This window comes from Daktulosphaira vitifoliae, unplaced genomic scaffold (assembly GCF_025091365.1).
Source record: "Daktulosphaira vitifoliae isolate Bord-2020 unplaced genomic scaffold, ASM2509136v1 Scaffold_4, whole genome shotgun sequence".
Taxonomy (NCBI): domain Eukaryota; kingdom Metazoa; phylum Arthropoda; class Insecta; order Hemiptera; family Phylloxeridae; genus Daktulosphaira; species Daktulosphaira vitifoliae.
The window spans coordinates 40,540,009-40,563,350 of NW_026099575.1; the positions used below are offsets into that span (position 1 = coordinate 40,540,009).

General features: G+C 24.1%; 1 protein-coding gene across 1 annotated transcript; it reads right to left on the reverse strand.

Annotated features, from left to right (window-relative positions):
- Positions 1-2,470: 2,470 nt before the first annotated feature.
- On the reverse strand, positions 2,471-23,181 carry LOC126906297 (ABC transporter G family member 23-like). The gene is made up of 16 exons (XM_050686823.1): positions 22,973-23,181; positions 9,290-9,438; positions 9,076-9,208; positions 8,438-8,592; positions 8,203-8,310; positions 7,781-7,871; positions 7,583-7,708; positions 6,871-7,004; positions 6,586-6,799; positions 4,805-4,982; positions 4,620-4,738; positions 4,470-4,540; positions 3,621-3,709; positions 3,334-3,510; positions 3,095-3,181; positions 2,471-2,901 (listed from the first exon to the last, which is right to left on the reverse strand). Exons 2-16 carry the CDS (start codon positions 9,424-9,426, stop codon positions 2,672-2,674), a joined length of 2,049 nt encoding a protein of 682 aa, XP_050542780.1. The 5' UTR covers positions 9,427-9,438; positions 22,973-23,181; the 3' UTR covers positions 2,471-2,671.
- Between the last annotated feature and the right edge of the window lie 161 nt (positions 23,182-23,342).

Here is a 23,342-nt window from a genome sequence, read left to right on the forward strand (position 1 = left end):
TAATATGAAACTGAGAGGGCATTAATTTTACTATGATGTATATCTTTTTTGTCTATTTTTGCTTTATTTTAGTTTCCATCAGACTAATTGGGACGTTTATTTCGTTTAAATAACACAAATTATACTTACATTAAGATAGTACTATTAAAAATTAATAAAAAGAACATTTTTTTGAGGAAAAACAATTTTTTTATACGTAAAAATACCTAAATACATAAAAATCCTTAAAATTTTCTTTTAGCACATCCACATCAATGCGCTTTATTTATTAAAAAAATGTCGACTAAAATGGTAAAATATATCTGTATGATCTCTCTTAGGGATACCATTGCTATTCAGTATTGCTTGATTATTAAAAAAAATTCATAGTCTATCGAAAGAATTTTTAAATTCACTAAATAACTACATTGCAACCTATTTTAACGCTCTTTCTAGTTAAATTTTATTTTATTTCTATTTTTTTCCTATTTTATTTCTTTTAAATGGCAAATATCTATGGCTTCAAATTTTTATAAATTTAAGTTAACTTCCTCTTAATAAATATATGTTATGTCCACAGTTTTTCAATTGAAATTATCTTTCATTTATATATGGCAATTTAATTTAATTTAATTATAAATATAATTATTTAATTTAAATATACAATTTAATTTAAATTTTCATATATGAACATGATTTACACTGGCGTAATTATGTATGTCGTATATGTTGTATACAACAAAAATAATTACTTAATGAAGGTACACTTTTCTTATATGCTCAATATTCAAGAAAATAATTTCAATTATTCATGAAATTTGACGTGGTTCCTTACTAATTAAACACATAGCCTTTCAAAGCGTATGATTAATGCATTAAAATTAAGTAAATCATTAAAATTATTTAACAAGTTACTATTTTTTACATAAATATCATATTAAATTTAAGTATATTATAACATTGTAAAATTGAAGCTAACATTTTTTTAGTTACTTTTAACTTAGCTAAGTTAAAACTTGTATAGTAGTTAGACTTGAATTTAATATAACATACTATTTTCTAAAGTAATATAATTTTAAAGTTATATTAATATTATTGCGATTAATGATAGAGTAATAAAAAAATGTAAAATAAATTATAATTTTCTTAACAAAATCGATTATTTTTCAATCGTGTTATTATAAAAAGTGATTATCTAAATTTAGAAAATAATTGTTCTATATTAACTAATGCCGTTAACTGGGACGTTTTACACGAAGAAAGTAATTTTTCACTAATTTTAAGGAAAGACAAAAAATCAAATAATTCTACCCATTATAATTAATAATTAATTAATAAACATATTTCTTAAACTATATTCTATATTAAAAGTTTTTAAATTACTTTTTATTAAATTTTATTTTTTACGTTCGAAAAAATTAATATTTTTCACTGAACTTAAAAGTGACTGAGAATCGTTATCCTCATATTGATATCTAATATTTAAAAATACGTTAAGTTTTCCATTGTTGGTTATACTGTGTGCATGTGTGTGTAATTTTAGGTGATTTCTTTTATAGCGGCCATTCTAAGTCTTTTAAAGATATTTGGTTGATCGATTTTACGTAATACATTTGTTTCTTAACTTCACATTCTTAAGTAATTTATTAATTATTTTCTCTGGAGCTATTAAGCTGTATACTTTTTACTTATTATTATAAAAATGATAAATTTAAGTTTTATATTGTTACTATGGAATTAAAGCATTGGTAATAACAGTATTTGTTGATAATTGACAAATGTTTTATATGCTGAAAATTATTACTATAATTTTTTTTTTACAACCGTTAGGTTGTGGTTAACAGCAATTATATTGTTATATCCTGGGGATACTTTTAAGTGCAATGGTTTTCCATTACCTTCTGCACTGAGAACATGATGCTTTTTGCCACTGTAAAATTGCATGTATGGTTGTCACCCGTTCTTTACATCTACTACGGTAGGCGCACCTTAATTAACACTAGTTTTGTCAACAACTAGTGTGACCACCGTGCAACATCACTCCGTACGAGAAATCTATTTAATGACTATTTTATTTGATAATAACTATCAATATTTAGACTTGGTATACACATTTAATGTAAATTGTTTACTAAAATGACTAAAATGAACCGTAAAGTATTTATAATGGATGTTGATAAAATGACAAGTCACCTTAAGATGACTTGTGCTTTTCTCATATAAAATGTTCAACTAATTACTCAATTATAGTATCTTAATACCAAACGTCAATAATACTGTAAAAATGTATTTATAAAAAAAATGTTTTGTCAGAAGAAATTTTCAAGAGATGAATAATTAATATTGTTCATACTATTGAAATAAAATATTGAAAAATAACGTAATAAAAAAATATTTAAAAAAACTAGCGTTACAATTTATTATCAATCACAGCGTATTATTACATAAATATATTTAATTCTTATCAATTATTTGAGTCCAGTGTCAGTTTGATTTAATATTATAGTAATAAAAATTCATTATACACTAACTATACATATATAATATTACAAATATTTACATAATTTTTATTACATTACTACCAAAGATGTAAGATTGGTAAAATAATTAACTTTAAATATATTTAAAAACTATACATTTAATATAAAGCTCAAATATTTTTCCGTGATAAATAATTAATGTGACTATTAATTTATTTTTTAGCTTGTATGCCTTGTTTAAACTTCAAATTAAGAATTGAAATTAAAACAGCTATTAATATCCAAATAATTATTGATACAAAACCACTAAAAATATCAATATGTTGTATACCCCAATTCCTTGATATCATTGATCTAAAAGCTTCAATAGATAATGTTAGAGGTAAAATTTTAGCAAAATTTCTGATTATTGGATGCATTGCTTCAGTTGGCCACATTAAACCTGATGACATAGATGTATTAATTATATTTTTATTAAACTTTATCTAATTTTATTCATCACTATTAATAGATCAATTGTTAACATTTACAATCTTAGTATAAATTATTTAGCATTTATAAGTTTTAATTTATCTATGAAGAAGGAAATAATATATCAAATTATGTATTTAAAATTATTACTTATTTACACTTACCACTTAAAAATACTTGTGTTAAGACGATACCTATTCCTATAAAAGTTGTTGTCCTTTCTTCGTTGAATGCTATACTTGACGCAAAGCCTATGAAAAAAATGATATAAGTTATAGAGAGGATAATTTTTTTTTTTAACAATTCCACTATGACATGGCGATTATTAACGTCATTTCTAAATTTTAAAATTCTCCTTCAGAGATTACAAATTAAGATAAATTAATCATTTAATAATTTTTACCTAAAAATGTTCCACAAATTCCTTGTAAAAATACGATTGTTAAAGGTCCTGCCCAAGGACTTAAGAAAGGAAAATCAAAAACAATAAATTGTAATGTGAAAATAGTGAATGTTTGAATAACGAGCATGATGATTTGTACTATTAATTGTGACAAAAGAACTTCAGTTACTGTTAGACCTAAAAAGTTAAATTTTGCATTATATTAAGAGCAAAAATAATATTTTAAAAACTTTATTTTTACATATGTAAACTTTAAAAAAAAAAAACAACTTTTAAATATCAAGTACCTGCAGAAAGGCTTCTTTCCATGAGTCCACGATTTTTTTCCATACAAATTGATAATGCAGTAAAAAGAAATGTTAAATAAAATTCCATACTAAAACAAAGTTTAACTATAATGATAAACAAATTTTTTATTTTGGTCCAAAAATTAAGTGTTTCATTTCATGTTACAATTAATTTAAATTGATACAAGATTTAACGATCATAACAAAAAATGTTTAAAATACCCTGTATCAATAAAAATGTACTGTTATCAAAAAAAAAGACGCTTGCCTTTAGTACTAGTTAATATATAATTTGTTTATTTTTTAGTTTTAACTTTTAAAAAAATTCGTTTGCAAGTGAAAAATTTTAATATTTTATAGTTATTTTGTGTATAAATTATAAACTAAACAAAATTAATTAACTAAATTATGAGGAATTTTAAAGGACATTAACATATAAGTAGTAAAAACTTTGTTAAAAAAAAACAAAAAATCTACTTTGGTTCGGTTTGCTTACATCTTTAACCGAGAATAAGAATTACTAATTTATAAATATTTCCAGGTGTTCGAAAGATGTAGTATACGTTTTTTTTGTGATATTAATTAGGCCATTAGTATAAAAAAATGAAAAACAATGAATGTCAGGATTATTAGGTGCTGTCACTTTTGTTATGCGTCTTTTCGATACGTGACTGCTCATTATGAATTTATATACTTTATTAAAAAGTTTTGTTGTTTCAAAACGGAGAGCTTATTATTGAATTAACAAGATTAATTATTTTAGTATACACTGAGTTTATATGTCTTAATAATTTCGTTGAAATTATTTTCTTTGTAATATGAGTATTAAAACAATGTGGGTGTACTAACATTGATATTATTGCCGGTGTTCCATATTCAACTATATTCACTTTTAATTTACCAAATACTGGTTCCATTATCTAGATTTTAATAAATATTAATACAGTTTATTCAATTCAGTAAAATAGTTACATGTATAATAGTAACTAGTGATTTTACCTTAAAAGGTCGTGGATCAATATAACGCACTGATGTAGAATTACAATGATTGAATGCTTTACTAAGTTCCTCAAAACTATTAATTAATTTACTTTGAATTAGTTTACTAATAATAAAATCTGAAATTGACGACAAAAATAAATTATTAAAAAAATTTACAATCAGAATTAAAAGTAGTCAGTTACCAGACATATCTATTGACGATGATATTGTCATGTGTTCAAAATCTTCAGAACTCATACCAAAAGAATCATCGTATCTTTTATTTATTAAGTTTGTGAAGTTATTTGAAAATAATAAATAACCCCAAATATTATTGTATAATGCATCTGATTTGGCTAACTCTTCATCATCATAATATTTCTACTCGAAGATGAAAGTTTTATTAATAAAAAGTGGTTGCAGAAATCACGGCATGTGTGATTTAAAGTCTATACTTTTCTGAGTGATTCTTTTATCATTAGCCACTCACTCAACTTTTCTTAAAATGATAATTTTTTTGTGTATCTTTTTTACTTTAGTTAGTTACATATATATACAGGATGGCCCACCATTCACTGACAACTTAAATAACTTTTGATCCAGTAAATATTTTTAGCTGATTTTTTTTTTAAATATTAGCTAGACGTTAGGTCTATAGCTATATCTCAATAATTCATTTTTTTACATTTTATTAAAAATATTAATTATTTTAAAATTTTAAATAAAAAGTAAAAAAAAAATCTAAGATAGCTATTTTGTAGAGTAGAATTTAAGAAAAATTTTAGTAAAAAAATATCTTATTAATATTCAGTAGTAAATATTCTGTAGCGTTTTGAAGTTTGTGAAAATTTGAATTTTCATGTACTATTTTACGGTTATAAACATTGAAATACGTATTGAGAAAAGGACAGAAGAAAACGCTATCTTTTCATGATTACTGTGTATACATATGATGATAATGTGTATACNATTTATCTGTCATAAAATAATTCTTATTTTCATCCCCTATATCTTATAAGGATGTTAGCTTTATTTTTCAATAGCAACGTACATAATTAATCTGGTTATGATAATGATAAAATTAAAAAATGACTGGTTGATAACAACTTTAATTTAAACAATGTTTCAGAAGTTATTAACTTTTTTATACCTATATGGGAGGGAAAGTACGGCCGGGAACTGATTAGTGATAAAATAGCAACACCCACTACTTACCTCCAGTTATTACTTTAAATTTTTAATAACTTATGAAATACTGGACTATAAATTTGTATCGATCAGTCATTTTCTTAATTAAATCATTATCTATTAAATAAGTTAGTTGATTATATATATTTCCCTTTAAAAAATTAAGGTTGACACGTTTATAAGATATAAAGGAAGAACATAAAAAATACTTTATGATTGATAATTTAAGAAAAATATGTAACTAAAACAAAAAACAAATAAAAAAATTGTTAATATAAATTTTTTTTTGATTAATTAAGTGGTCAATGATACAAGAATCGCCTATATAATATATTACTGATAATATTCTAAATAGCTAAAACAAAATTTTACCATAAATTAACATTTTAATTATTAATTGATACAACATATAAAATCATATAACGATTTTTTTTATTTAATTTTTTTCTGCATTAAAAAACTTCAATCACAGTTGGGTCATTAATTTACTTTAATTTTCATAATTTATGAATTTTAATAATTATATCTCTATTGTAAGTCAATATTTTAAATTGTTTCAAGTCTTAGACACCTTGTATATATATATTTATACATATAGAGTGTTCAGTCGGTAAGAGAACGGGTTTCTATTTTTCTCATTATCGTAAAAATTGACCTGTTTCCTGTATATATATTTTATATTTGTATTTTTGTATTAAATTTTTATAGTTTATAAGAAGTTTCTTAGTATGTTAGATACTAAAGTTAAAGTATATTAGAACATTAATCATCTTATAGTTGTAAAAATGGTAAATACCAAAGTTATTTCGTTATTTTTAAGGTGGTACAAATATTTGCAGCTTAAAGGAATTTGATCGTCACACATTTCTTCTAGTTGAATTTTTTGACAAGTATGTTTATTGATTTCTTTGTTGATAATTCCAAAGTTTAATGGGTCAGGAGTTTGACCAATCAAGGTGTTGAAAAGAAGTAGAGTAAAAATCGGTAAAAGGCATACGAAACCTATAATTCTAATTTATAACATAAATAAATAATTAAGTAAAAAAATAACGGAAACTTTTACTGATCTAAATGTACAAACTTCCAGTTCCTGACACTCCAATACCAATGTTTTAATAATTGAGCTTTGAAACGAGTCTTAGAAAAAAATGACGATTTTTTAAGTGTTGTTGTTGCTGAAGACTGAGGAGTATTTGATATTTTTCTTTCCGTAGACTATTAAACAAAAATAAAAATAAACTTTAAATAAATTATATTTATAATTGAGCTTATCTTAAGACAAACTGTGTAATAACTCAGTAGGGAACGCGTCGTGCATAATTGTGTGCCAATGTTTTAATTTTTGTTTTCTTTCCATTGGACAATAAGCATTAAATAAATTTCTTCAGAAATCGAAAACATTAGCTATAAGTTATAACATTAGTTTATCCTTAACGCAGTATAAGTGGTTTCGATTGTAAAGAAAAAATTTCTGAAAGGAGAGTAGATTTTCTTGTTCTAATTTACAACTTAAGATTTTAGGTAGATTTAGATTACTCGATTATAACTAAAGGTAAATAATTTTTACATATACTCTGAAATGCCTTCCTAAATTTTAATGTTTATTTTATTTTAATCATTTTCGCTATTAACTTTTGTTATAAATTATGTTGACATGACTCATTACAAACGTGAAATACTTACACGTATGTGTTAACGTACTAACTTTTATTTAAGCTTATTGTAATATATTATGTATGTTTAATAGTTAAATTAATTGTTTTTACACGAAGAAGTTAATGTTTATTATATACCATATGAGCTGAATGTTTTTGACTGAGTATTAAAAATGCACTTTCTAATGTATCAGCATTACATGACTCCATAATGTCTAAAGGTGAAGCCTCTGCTAATAGAACTCCTTTTCTCATTAATCCTATCTAAAATATAGTTATGTGGTAATGTAATAAATCATCTATGATTATTGTAACTATTATTTTAAAAGAGCAAACCATGTTAGCTTGACGTGCTTCTTCGATGTAATGCGTAGTTATAATTATGGTTTTTCCACGATTGGTTAAATCTTGCAAATATGTCCAAATACTTGAAATAAAGATAAAAAAACATCTAATATTTTTTATACTGCCTTATAATTGTAAAATAAAGTAATGTTACAATTCTTTGACTTTGGACTAAAAGACTCAACATTAAAAAGTAAATTTTCTGAACTAATTTCAAATAAATCTAATTTTAAACCATTGATGTGAGAACATTTTACATATTTTCAAAATAAATGTCCATCTTAATGATGGAATTGGATTTTATAGATTTTCTGGAAGTTAATTAAAAAGTATAAACGATTTTTACATTTTTCTAGATTTTTCGCTTTAGGTCCATAATATAGAAATATTTATATTAAAAGAATATGTTTCACCTTGCACTTATTATTGGATCCACTCCAACAGTCGGTTCATCTAATATCAAAAGACTTGGATCATGTAAGAGAGCAACGCATAAAGAAAATCTCCTTTGTTGTCCACCGCTATTAAACATTTTAATAACTCTATTACAAGACATACATTTTTCAAAATTTACAAATTTAATTTATAGTACACTATATAAATCATTATTAAAAATGGTAAAAGATAATTTTTTTTTTTTAATTTTACCTCATATTTCCAAACTGTGTGGTACATGGTGGCATTTCCATAAAATTTAATAATTTTTCTCCTTTGTCAATAATTTCATCATAAGACATTTCATATAATGAACCAAAATAATGAAATGTTTCTAACATTGAAAATTCATCGTAAAGTGCTAAATCCTGAAGCAAGTAGTTGTGATAAATAGATAAATTTTCAATCCAAAAATGTATAAAATATTAATTCAAATTATAATTTAATTTTGAAAAATTATTCGTGAGAATATAATAAATTCAATAAATAACTTCGTACTTTGTATCCAAAAGCCAAAATAAAAAATTCGATTTGAGAATGTTGATGATATATGTAAAAAAAATTAATATCTGCCATCTACGAAAAATAATATGACTATTTTATCGTTAAATTATTTTTTTTGCACTCCAAAAAAATTTGTTTGTATAAAAAACTTTTGGATATTATTTACAGAATTATGAATAGATTAAATTTTATAGTTATTTTCCAAAAGTTAGATCAATTGTAAATTTTTATGAAAGAAAACATTCTTCTTTATACATATGATAAAAAATATCATAAACCTCTTTTTGTGACATATTAGCTTTTCGGTAACAAATTCTCAAAAATATGTTTTAAATTAGATTACTTGCCTGAGGCATGTATCCTATTTGTTTCTTTCGTTTTACTCCCAATCTTATTTGACCCGAGTTCAATCGAGTACGTCCAATAATTGATGATAATAAAGTTGTTTTTCCACAACCACTAGGACCTAATAAACCATATCTGAAAAGATTTATACTATTAAGTAATAAAATAGAAAATTTCTCAAGTTCAGAATAGTATATTTGAGAGGTATAGACATACATGACACCTTTAGAAACACTCATATTAAATCCATTTAAAACGGTAGTCGTATCGTATTTTTTAAACGCATTGGTTATTTTCACCATTAAATGTTCATCATTTGAAACATGTGTTGAATCGAGAATTATGTCTTCCATAGCTTATTAAGTCTACAAAATAAAAACTATTACGATTGAAAGCAAAATTTTTCAAATAAAAAACTTCGATAGAACCAATAATTGTTCCCAAGACATTAAATTTTTTAAGACAAATTATAATTTGTCAGTATATACAAAGTATATCATATCTAACTGACAACTTCTAAAATTTTTAATCCAATTCTGTTGAAATTTTCTTAAACAGTTATTGTCCTCTTAAATCATGTTTAGAGCATATATATTATTATTTATCACTATAAGAAAAAAATACAAATACAAATATGTATATTTTTTTCGAAATTTCACCATTTTTCTTTACAAAAAAATTCAATTTTCAATAACAACTTTATGATAAGTACTCAAGTTGCAAGTGTTTCAATACATAGAGTAGGTATGTAGCACAGGTAGAGTATGCTTTATAAATATACACTAGTACGAGATGCACCCATCATCACAACATATTCACTACCTCGTAAATATTTTGATATTATGAAATATTAATATATAATATATTATTTTTATTATTTATTTATTAGTGATAAACAATAATTAATATGCTTTAAATGTAATCTAAGAAGGAAATATTTATTAAAAAATCAATAAGATCAAAGGTTATGAAAGTTGTCAGTTTGATTTAATTCATTCTTTAATTATAAGCTGTGTTTTTGTCTTCTTCGTATTCCAGCTCAGTTACTTTGCAATAGATATCTGTCATGACTAGGTCGTTTTTATATTTAGTGATATAAAAACACTTTATTTAAATCCTTACTATATTTCGTCTTTGTACGATATCCATGTAAGAGAACATACGATAGTAATACAAATAAGTACAATTATTTGGCGGTAAAATATATATATAAATATATATACACACGAATACATAATATGTAATAAGTTATTTTTTAAATATTTATGAATTCACCTACAACTAATAACATGTAAAGAATATCGTGTACGTAAAATTAATCTGATAAATAACAGTACAAGGGTATACGTGTTTTACATTAAAAACATTATGTTGAGTATAAACTGAACTTAGTCCATCAAGATGATTTACAATCAAACAACACTAAAATTTATAGTTATTCAGATAATTTATATTCAACTACAATCATTATAAAAATATTAAAACAGCAAATAAAAAAAAAAAATTGTTCACAAGTGTTGTAACTAATATTTTTTACTTGAACGTGATATAAACGAGAGGGAAGATTGAACAAAACTCATTCGTCATAAAAACTTCGTATGTTCGATAAGTGACGTTTAATTAATGTCAAAAAAGTATAGCGCACCAAGTACAGGAAACAAAGTGTTACACTAATAAAACAATAATCGATGAGTGTGATGATGTCGACCGATGAGATGGTGTCAAAGCGGAGAAAAAGACATCGAACGAAACGATGCGTTTCGTAAGGTGTCACTAAGATGACTTCAACATAAATTACCGGCGGATCGTAGTCGGCTGAGCGGCACTTGTCGGACTTTGTCCCGCGGGACACGGCGTTGGTCAGTCAAACTGCGATATACACGTGATGGTGCGAAGGCTGACAAAGGAGTNGATATACACGTGATGGTGCGATGGCTGACAAAGGAGTCGTGGATCGCGGGACACTGTGAAATGCTAAAAGGATTTTTTAATTTATATGTCACTGAATAATGTGTCCATAGTAATTAAAAGTAATAATTTTATAAACTGTTAAAGAATGATGAGAGTGAACACATTCAAATTTAAGGATATGAACTTGAACGTAAGTTTAGTTATTATTTGATATTTGAACGTGAATGTTATTGGTTCGTTCATTGAAAAGTTGTCTAGTGTTTATCATTTAAATTTTAAAAATTAGTGTCTAGAATTTTTGCCATCCTTAATTAACTAATTATTTCTTATCGCAAAAAATCTTAATAAAATAAGGTCAATACCACAGTTATATAATAATTAATGTAATATTTTATTACATAATAAATACTTTTATATTTCTTGATTGTTGTAGTTTTGTAATTTTTTTTAAAAGAAAATTTTTCTATGGTGAATTTGAACAGGTTCATTTTTAAGAACTTTCCTTGCTATAAAATATTTTAGGTTAAAACTAACACGTAATGTGTGGCAATATAATTAACTGACAGGCGTTGAAACTTAATAAAAAATACCGATAAATCTGTGTAAAGTAATGTACAATCTAGGAAAATTTATGAGAATAGTTGGTCAAATTTATATAGTTATATGTAAAATTCAACAACAACTCTCATTTAACTTTTGTATTACTTTAACCATCATGTAAGTTGTAATTTGTAAAGCTATTGGGTTGAGGTAACAGTGTAAAAAACGTAAAGTGATCCAAATTGATTAGAGACCGAAATTGTAATTATAAGCGTAAAATAGTACTAATTATTTAATCTACATTATATTTAAAGATTTTTAAAGTACTTTCTCAATTTTTAGCTTCGATGCGAAGCTGAGAATGGTTTTACTAAGATGTGATTTTTTTATTTATTTTTTTTTGTGTCTGTTACCACTTTTTCTCAGCTCTCATCGAACCGATTTCTTTCAATGATACGTCAAAAGATTATATTTTTTTTATAAATCTGACTTTTTACCTGCCTACAGGGGGGGATTTAAAATGACAACTTTTTCACAAAAAATTGACTTTTTCAACTTAAATTTTGAAAGTGTTCCGGAAATTCTGACACTTTTCTAAATATATTAAATTAAAGCTAATGTAATCTACTTTATTATGTAAAAAAAAAAATTCCGGACTTTATTTTGTCTTCACGGTGAAAATGGCTACCAAATGCTATTATTGTGTGAAAATTCTCAATTTTATTTTTTACATTTTTGACTTTATAATGCTATAACTTATTGAAAAGTGTATTGATCAATATAATTTTTTTATGGGAAATACTATTTTTTAATAATTCCTTTTTCATTCGATATACTTTATCTTAATCAGGATATTAATAAGGAACTAGCAGTTTATGAAGCTTTTGGAATAATCCACCAATTTTTTAAAATTAAACACTATCTAAAGATTTGCATCGAAGCGTTTTTTTTTGATAGTGATTTTAATCACTGTCAGATATCATTATACTTGATCCAACTATGCCACGTCACCACTGTGCNACTGTCAGATATCATTATACTTGATCCAACTATGCCACGTCACCATTGTGCTGCGACCCCCCTGTTTTATATTTTTACTACCGGTTCGATAAGATTAGCTATAATTATAATATATTAAATTAAGATATAATTTTTACAGGATTTTCCTTGCTTTGTTCTATTAAAATAATAACAGGTAATACCGGTATAGATTAAAATTTGATAGTGAATTTTATTGCCATTTGTAAACATTTTATTGCAAGTTGTATTAATTATATTAATTAATGATTTCTTTCTCGAGGCGCCTTGGACGAATTTTTATTTGTTTGGACAAACGCTAGTACTTTAAATTAGATTATATTTTTGAAAAATATTCTTTAACTTGCTCAATATTTTATATTTGCTTCTAAAATGCAATTATTATTTTTGTATGTAATATGTCGAATTATAGTTATACTTGAAACATATATTTATATGATACTTGTTTAATTTTCTTAAAGTCAATATGTTTAAACATCGTATATACAAATTTATTGTAAATTTATTAAATTGTATTCATTTATTTTGCATAATATTTCTGAATAACTTATAATTTTAATAACTTAAAATTTTTGAAAAAGCTATAATAAAATTATTAAAATTTAAATCGTGATCAAGTTTGCTACATTGGTTTAACTAAATACTAATAAAATATTTTTTATATAAAATAGGGTAAATCAGTCATTAATAAATTTTCTATATACATATTTTCCAATTAAGCAAATAAACAATTGTTGCTGTAAAGTATAAAAACGATAATAAAATAAAAATAAAAACAGTTTCATTGAAAGGAAGATTATTTTCAAATGGAAGTGACGTGATATTTCCGGATAATTTAAGGAAGTTTCTAAGTAAGCTTGGTACAAATTTCAAGTTTAAATCGACAAACGCTCGCGTCAATGAGCGTTTTTGATAAATTTTTTTAACGCTCATGGTGCGCTAAAAAAATGTCCACATCCAAAAAATAATTTTCCCTGAATAACGTCAACAAGTTTTTATATTATAAAAATTCCTACATCATTGAGTAATTTTTTCAATATTGGTTAATTTTTCAATGTTTTATTATATAAGATTATGATTTATTGAATTCTGAAAATTAAAACAAGTTAAAACCTCATAAATTTATTAAAGGCTAGTTTAAGTTTAACAATTCCGGAAAAGTCACGTTTTGAAATGATTAACTAGTTTATAACAATTAATGATATAGTGACTCTACTAGATTTTTCGTTGTATTTTTGAACAATTATACATTTTTTTTAACCGTATAAGTATGATCGAAATTTTTAGTACTTATCATTAAATAATAATATTTATGTGTATTTTAATTACTGCTGTGTGGTGTGGCGGAGTGAAACATTCAGTCTTTGCCTTATCGCTGACGTTCAGCTGCATTGTTTGCTGTATTTTATGGTCACCCATCCAAGAAGTTTATTAGTGACTCGCATCTATTCCCATACTGGTTCCTTTAGCCATAATAAGGTAGAGTTGGGTAAAAAAACCCATTGCAAATCAATAACTCAACTTCAAATATTTAGGAGTATGGCTAAAGAGATGATAATGTTTTATATTATAATTATTATTTATATTTACTCGTCACGAAGATAAAATGGTCTATGCACGACAAAGGTCGAAAAGAACGGGAAGCATATTCCGGGTTTGTTATAAAAATTTTGTAAAAGTGGAATAAAAAATAATAAAAGAGACCACCTACATATGTTGAATTTTATCTAAACTCAATCTTTGAAAATGGTTTGCGTTTTTTTAGCCTATATAAAATTAAAATTTTTAAGAGTACTTTATAATGAATAAAAATAAAAACTTTACCATAATCTTTTATCTATGAGTTATATGATTTTAAAGCCGAAAATGACAAATTTACTGTAAAAATTTGTCATACTCTTTCTTTTTACTACAACTCTGATAAAATAAAACTAATTGAAATCGAATTTTGCTACAATTTAAAAAAGACAATGAACTTTCTTTCGGTAAGTTTTTTGAAAAAAGTACATCATATTATCTTTAATTTGCTATATAATGAAGGTAATTTTTTTAAAAAGTTATTTTAATATTTTTATCTATATAATTCGGACAATTTGGTTAACTATTAATTAATGCGCGAACATTAAAAATATATATCTAATTCATTTACATCAGTCTAAAATTTTTAATGAAAATATGATTAACTGCTAAGACTACTATATGTTATGATTTATACAAATATTAATGGTACTATATTTTATCTTAACGACTATTTATGTAACATGATTAACAAGTATTATATTATCTATATGGTCAGATATTAAGCATAAATTCTTAATGAAATTCAACAGGTCATCAATAAATAGGAACATCACCAATTCCACCAAAATACGTCAAAAATTGTTATTATGGTACTTTTTTTTTACAGATTCTATTTAGCATTGAAGTTAAATAGGAAAAGTTTTATTTTATAAGGCGTGTTTTTAATATTTTTTTCACAGCCTGTCACTATAAAAATGCAAATTATATTTGTTTAATTTTGAATGTTTTAAGTAAAACGTATTAGTTTTATATAAATAAAATTTGTTTGTGTTTTCTGTAACTTTTATCGAAAAGCTGACAATACACATGAATAAGTAGTTGAGATTATTATAATTTGTATCGAGAAATACATTGTGTATCCTGAATCAAATATTGTAGGATCAATTTCATTGGAAAGTTGGTTTTTTGTAATTGATAATGATAATTTTTATGAAGTATACTAACTTCTATGCTAAGCTGAGAAGGTATTAATTTTACTATAATGTATTTTTTTTTTTGTGTCTGTTACTATTTTTTCTCAGCTCTTATTGGACCGATTTCTTTTAACGATATATTAAAAGATCATAAATCGTATCTAGTCTAAGATATTAGCCTCAAAAATTGAAAAAATTTCCCTCGTTTCCCGTAAAGGAGGGAAACCTCCAAAAAAATTACAAATTTAAAAATCGCTAGTTTTCATAATTTTTACTTGAAACTACCATAACTTTTTCAAAAATTAACAAATCAATATCATTTTTTTTTTATAGATACATAATGTCCTTATCTATCATTTGGTATATTTTTTTTTATAAATTTAACCCTTTACCAGCCCACAAAGGGGGATTCAAAATGACAATTTTTTCACAAAAAATTAACTTTTTCAACTTAACTTTTGAAAGTGTTCCGGAAATACTGACACTTTTATATATATTTTATATTAAAGCTAATGTAATATACTTTATTATGGAAAAAAAAATTGCGGACTTTATTAAAATTCTCGATTTTATTTTTAAAATTTTTAACTTTATAATGATCAACACAATTTTTTTAGGAGAAATAATATTTTTTAATAATCCCTTTTTAATTTGACATACTTTATCTTAATCAGGATATTAATAAGGATATTAATAACTAGCAGATCATGTAACTTTTGGAATAATCCACCAATTTTTTAAAATTAAACACTATCTAAAGATTTGCATCGAAGCGTTTTTTTTTGATAGTGATTGTAATCACTGTCAGATATCATTATACTTGATCCAACTATGCCACGTCACCACTGTGCCGCGACCCCCCTGTACTGGGTTTTTTTTTTAATTGAACCCTTTCCCTTTATATAATATATATATATATTACACTTATAAATCATAAAACTTGTAATCAGAATATAAATAAGGAAAAAGGAGATCATGTAGCTTTTAGAATAATCCACCAATTTTTTAAAATATTTTTAATATTAATTAGAACGATTTTGTTATTATTTAGTCCATATACTATACTCTAATTGCAGATTTAAAATAATCTTAAAAGTGGATTTAGAAAAGTATATTTTAGTCTCTGATGAAAATTCCTTGTAGATCAATAAATTTATTTATAAGTAACAAACAACTTTTTTTTTAAGTATTGCATCGAGCCCTTCAACTTTTAAATATGTTTGCCATAAAAGTAATATCTACTTTATTTTATAAAATTTAACACTGTCTACAGATTTGCATCGAATCGTTTTTTATAATAGTGATTTTAATCACTGTCAGATTAAATCTATACTGGACCCAATTATGCCACGTCCACACTGTACTGCGACCACACTGTGCTGGATTTTTTTTAATTTGATTAATTTTTGAGTTACGATATTATCAGTATTAGTTTAGCACAATGTGTTTAACATTGTTCCCGACATACATGTACGTGATTTATTAATATTTTAAATATATTTTTAATGTTAGACAATAGTATTAAAAAAAATTTTATTTAAATTTTTACAATATTTGGGTAAANGCATTAAAAAAAATTGTATTTAAATTTTTACAATATTTGGGTAAACTAATGGTTTAAAGTTTTATCAAATTTATCTCATTAAATATATTATACGTCAAATAAAATTGTTTTGATGATTTATTTACTATGTATAATTAATGAGCACAGCGCATCAACCAGGCAAGTTCGATTTTACAAATTCTTCTGAAGCAGTAGTTAAAAAAAAAATTCATTGATAATAATATGTAAATAGTATTATGTTTTTTCTATATTAAACATATACGCAAATAATAGGATTATATATCTTGTTTTTGTTCTAAATTACGTAGAAAAATTAATTTTATTCAAAATTAACAAAAAATCATTTCCTGAAAAAGTTGGCTGTTAGATTAAACTGTTCAATTGTCCGTATGAAATTAATTTATAATATAACATAGAAAATTTAAAAATGATCTTACATTGGCAATATACATAGTCTACAAAATTCATAATTATAAACAAACAATTTTCATGATACTTAGTGCAATTACAGTAATAATATTAAGCATTATCTAAACAACATAACAAAAGTACTTACAATTTAACAAGGTTGGTCATACAAAGTGAACTGAAAGTCGTATGAAAAAAAGAGGCACAGTAGGGGTAACAACCTGCACCCAAGGTGTCGTAAAGACATACCTTACCACTGTGCACTTATGACTCAGATCGTCACATACTTTCATGTAGGTTAATAACGTAATGTGTGGCTAAGAGAAACACGGTTTTGTGTTAAATTTTATGTTCAATAAAACTATTAATAATAAATTATAATGAACTCTAAACTTATTAGTGATCTCCTTTAACTAGATGAGAAAAAGATAGAAAAAGAAGTTTAATTCATTTGCTTCATCTATTTTTATATTATATAAATAATATTTTAAGTTTTGTTAATATATTTTAGTTATATTTATTTTTTCTATTGCGTTTTTTTAATAGGATCTCAGAACGTAATAATCAATATTGTCGAAGTTCCAAAAGAGTTATAAAAAAATTATTTTTTGTGTTTCTCTTGTCTAAGATTTATATATTGAACAATGTGAAAAACAATAATAATTATACTAATAAAATCTTAAAACTAATCATATTATATAAAATCAGTAGATGGTTCATTTATTGTCGTTTTATAACTATTGTACTTTGCAAGTAAATGCGCTTAATTACCATGTTTAATATTCCTCATCATGGAAAAATAATTTCTCTATTATAATATGAAGATTCAACTATAAAAGATAATTATCATTGTAGATAAATCTTATATTATAATTAAACCTTGAACTAAAAATGTTAAGTGCATTAATGAGTAAATGATAGCTAACAATGTTTTTCATCTATAAGTATTTGACATTCTAAACAGAAAATAAAATAATTATCGTATTCTTGATAATTACGGTGTATAAGTATACTAAAATATAAAAAAGTACACAAATAGTTCAAAAGGCATTAAAGCACTATATTTTTTTACAAGGCTTTCATAAAATTTTAATGATAAAAATAAAACAAAACTACAAAGCAAACAAAAATTAAATGATACCTGTACTAATAAATACTTTTTTAAATTATACGTTAGAGTAACTAAATCACATTAATTTAACAAATTTGTTCATATATTCATAAGATTACATATAATTTTTAACATTCTTATTAATAAGAAAATATATTCCTAATAAAACGGGTGATAATATGATATTATCATGTACTTGCGTTAAAATCACCGAAGAATTGTATGGATATTCTTTAATTGTGTCTACCAATTAATTATTGAGCTAATTTTTTTTTAAATTAAAAAAGATTTTTTTTGTGAAGAGGTCAGCGTCTTGCAAAAGTGGTATGAATAATGTAATGAAATAAAAAAAAACACATTATGNGTGGTATGAATAATGTAATGAAATAAAAAAAAACACATTATGGTAAAATTAATGCCTCCTCAGCTTCGCATTGAAGCTAAAAAATAACGAATTAAATAAATAATTTGAAATAAAATTAATCAAATCTTGTTTTAATGAATACTCAATTCTATGCATTAAAATTATTAATATAAAAATTAATTCATATGTAATTTAGAATTAATATAGAAAAAATAATATATATTATGTGTACATATATATATGTGTAAATGTATTGAATTAATTAATGATATTTAAATTATATATTAATCATATAGTACATGATTTAGTTATTAAAAGCACTGAATGTCAAACAACTTAGAAAAACATAATTCAAATTAGTATTTACTTTTGTAAATTTGAATTTTAACGATAAAATTAATTTAAGGAATTTGAGAGAAATACTGTTTAGCTATCAAATCAACTCAATTACAATAAAAATAAATCTAGACCTTTCAGAATAAAGTAAAAGAAGGCTTTNCAATTACAATAAAAATAAATCTAGACCTTTCAGAATAAAGTAAAAGAAGGCTTTAAATCTAAAAGCTTATATAAAGTGTAAAATCTAAAACTCAAAACCAACTGGAGTAATATCTGGATATGTAACGCAAGTGGGTACAGTATGTACTGGTGCATGAACTAGGTTTGTTCAGAAATTAACGGAAATTTTTAAATTCAGTGGGTTTGGAGAGACTGATTATCAAAAATTTTGTTTCATATTGTTGGTGCACATATCCCTGAAGTATGATACAATTTTCAGATGGATTCATTTTTTACTTTGTCTGTGGCAGCCGCCAAAGTTAGACGCGTTTTTATGAGCTCGGCGATTTTCGTTTGTAAAAAAAAAAATGGATTATAGGATTTGTATCAAATTTTACGTAAAAAATTAAAAAAAGTGTAACAAAGTGTGTAAAATGTTATTAAAAGCCTATAGTGAGTCTACCATGAGTAAAAAAAGTATTTATGAGTGAAATAACAGTTTTCAAGATGACGAACGCCTTAGCACTACAAAAACTGATGAAAACATGGAAAAAGTGAATTGGATGAACGATCGCCAAAATATAATGAGAGAAGTCGCTGATGATATTGAAATATTAATTAGTTCATACCATAAAAATTTTTCGTGACTTTTTTTGTACTGCCAAAAATTAAGAGAACTTTAAAAGTCCGTTGTTTTACAAGCATTGATAACATTAAAAGCGCATCTCTGAATGAGCTGAGGCTATCCTAAAGATCGAGTTTAAGAAGTGTTTTTTTTAGAAGTGTAATGAATGAACGGTTTATCAAATAAAAAAATATAAGAAAGTTTATTGAAATTTTTACAAATAAAGTTGCAAAATGTTTATTAATAAATAATAAATACTATAACATTGTTATTTTTATTATTATTTCATATAATTTTTATGAACGGTATATTTCAATTTTGAACCAAATTTTTTTTTTATTAATTTTTATCTTACACAGTTTTAAAATTGGTATTAATATATCATTAGTATATTATTAACTTCCAAATAATAAAGTTTAAACAAATAAAAACAAAATGTATTTCATATGAATTTTAATTTAAAGAATTGTAAAATTCATGTTATTCTAAAGATTTAAATTTAAATCCAAATATGTTCATAATTGATTTTTAAATAGCATACATTAGTCAGTTGAAAAGGTTTGACTAAGTTCATTAATTAAGGGTTGTAATTTTTATCAAGGCCACTTTCTAATTCATACAATGAAACAAACACTGAAAAAGGCATATTTTCGGTTTTCTATTTCTTGACCCTAATGAGGCCATATAATATTAACTAAATAACCAGAAATCAGTTTACACAAGTCATTTGCATAAAAAATAAACAAAATAACTATAATTGAGCACTTATTTATATTATTACTAGTATTTAGTTGTAAATAATTATTGTACTTCATACGTTTTTAATATATTAATTTAAACTTTTTTGTATTATTTTGTTTGTGATGGAATTTGATTCTATGTTTTTTATATAAATTTCAACTCTATTAAGCACTTAAAAAAATAAATTTAGATTATAACAAAAACTTTTCATGCAGTTAAGACTAATAAAACATACTTATTTACTTTTATGATTTGTTGGTGTTTTGTGAGATGTAATACATCAGTTTTATGACAGTGATTAAAAACACTGTTATAAAACGCCTCGATAAATATTTCAAAAAAAATTTATCATATCTTTGAAAAATTATGTTTTTTGACTAGTGTTTCATTACTCAAAGAACGTTTTTCTTTATTTAATCATATATAATATTAAACAAACTTTAATTAAAAATAATCTAGAATGATGTAAACATTCCATTATTATGCAAAATATTACAAAATCAATTATTTGTACCAAAATTTTATGATTTTTGGGTTCAATGGTTAATGACTTCTAAAAATCTTGATTAATAGTTTTTCTTATTTTATCTTATAGTTTGTTGTATTATCTTTAATTTAATGTAGGTGTAAAGAATTTAAGACTTTTGGAACATTATAAAAAATTGAAAAGTAAAAAAGTGTTAATTTTTAAGTTCCCAGGTTAACTTGGTTAGTAATCCTATTTTCAAAAAAAATATGTTATAATAAAGATATTTGTTTTAAATATTGCCGTTAAAAGTTTTATTTTAATCCCAAGCATTATTAAAATCATATCTACCAATAATATACGTCATTGTCGTTCTTAGAAACCAGCGGTTCATAGAAAATAAATCGTTGGAAGGTTTTTCTTTTTTAAATCGTACAACATTTAAATATAAATACGATATGAGGACAACTGATGTGAGCATAGATGATGTGGGAGATCGTGTCAAGTGGAAGCTTAGGATAAGGGTGGCCGACCCCAAGTAGTTGGGATTAAGACGAGGAAGAAGTAAAAGAAGAACTCCTAGCAATCGTGATTTCGGATAGTTTTTATTGTTTCATCATAAAGTACATTGTATTAGCATTAATTTAATATAGGATTAGAGAAGGTAGGTTTTAATCATCACTAACCTTGTATATATATACTAATAATGTATATAATTTAATTATTATTAAGTAATTATCATAATTAAAAAAATTTAATACATAAAAGGAATATCTACTTTCAAAAGAAATGAAAATTTCAATCATAAATCAGTTATAAACAGTGTAGACAGACTTTTCCAAAGATAAAAAAACATAAGAAACATAAGAAGAACAACTATTGAATTAGTCTGTGGTGGTATGATTGTTGTCTGAATTTATCAACTACCAACTTAATAAAATAAATCTCAATATTATCAAAAACCTAGATTCACTTAAAAATAAAATAAAATTTCTAAGAATTAAAAAAATAGTTAGTAAATTATATAAATATTTATGTGAATTCTGAATAGTTTACCTTAATATATAATTTTATTTCGTATACATTTTGTAGCCTTTGATAATCGTAGTCGGCGTGTAAACAATAAATCAAATAGAAAAAGGAAATATCGAAACATTCTAACATTAATTTTAAAAACTTTTGTTTTAGTAAAGTGAAGCATCTATAAGTAACATTTAAATTTTAATAAATATTTTTTTTGTATGACGTAAATCAGTTATTATTCATATATTTTACATATAAAGTTTAACATTTAACTGGCGATATTTACGATCTTCAGTCATTAAGTATTACATTATTTAATTAAAATTTGTATAAAATAAGGCCTGTTATTTATACCATAGCGTTAAATAGCAACTACCTAAATTGGGTTTAATTATTTTGAAATATTATATTCGTATTTTAAATATTAGTTTTTTATAATACCTCATTTAAGATTTCTTATAGTTTAAACCCCGACTGTATCACATATAACAAAGATAATTTTTTACATTTAGTCGATTTTAATTGTTTAATACTATTAATAAGCTATACTGATATAGCTTTCATACTAATGTTGTTTAAAAAAAAAATCTTATAAAGTGATTATTAGTGATATAATTTCATAATTTGGTTAATAGGAATAATTAAAGCATAAGTTGTGGAGTTTATTAGGTCTAAAATGAATAACGTAACTGTTATCTCTAGTATGATATACTATAATTACTATCACAATATAGTTATTATAATAAAACATAAAAAATATTTGTAGAATTAAAAATAAGGATAGGATAAATTCAAAGAAACAGTGAGTGCAACTACTTTACTTGCAGATGAAGAGTTTGTACATATTTTTTTTACATTTATTTATTGAATTAAATTTAAATATTATTAAAACTTACTGTTTTTAATTGTTAATCCAATATTGTAAGTTATATTTTTATTTTTCAATAAAATCGTTGCGGAAATAACGAATAAAAGCTTAATCTATAGTAAAAAACTACAACTAATTTTTAAACTAATATCGATTTAACTGTTAACGGTTGAACCAAATGGTTTGTAAATGAACTGGTTACTTCCATCGCTAGACGGATACACTGACTACCAATGTGTTAGTCACCCGTAACTGCTATTACAGTAGAGTTTAGAACTACAGCACCTTTCGAGTTTACGTCATTTCTTTTGCACTAACCTGTTAGTAAATCAGATTATTATTGTATTTTAATTCTAATTCTATAATCATTTTTATGATTCTAATTTTATTTATGATTC

What these genes read in the sequence shown, in the direction of transcription:
- LOC126906297 (XM_050686823.1), bottom strand. Translation starts at nt 9,426, where the DNA reads ATGGAAGACATAATTCTCGATTCAACACATGTTTCAAATGATGAACAT. An exon ending in ACACAGTTTGGAAATATGAG is followed by an intron (nt 8,311 to 8,437) that starts GTAAAATTAAAA and finishes AATGTTTAATAG; the next exon opens with CGGTGGACAACAAAGGAGAT. An exon ending in ATCGTCAATAGATATGTCTG is followed by an intron (nt 4,739 to 4,804) that starts GTAACTGACTAC and finishes CGTCAATTTCAG; the next exon opens with ATTTTATTATTAGTAAACTA.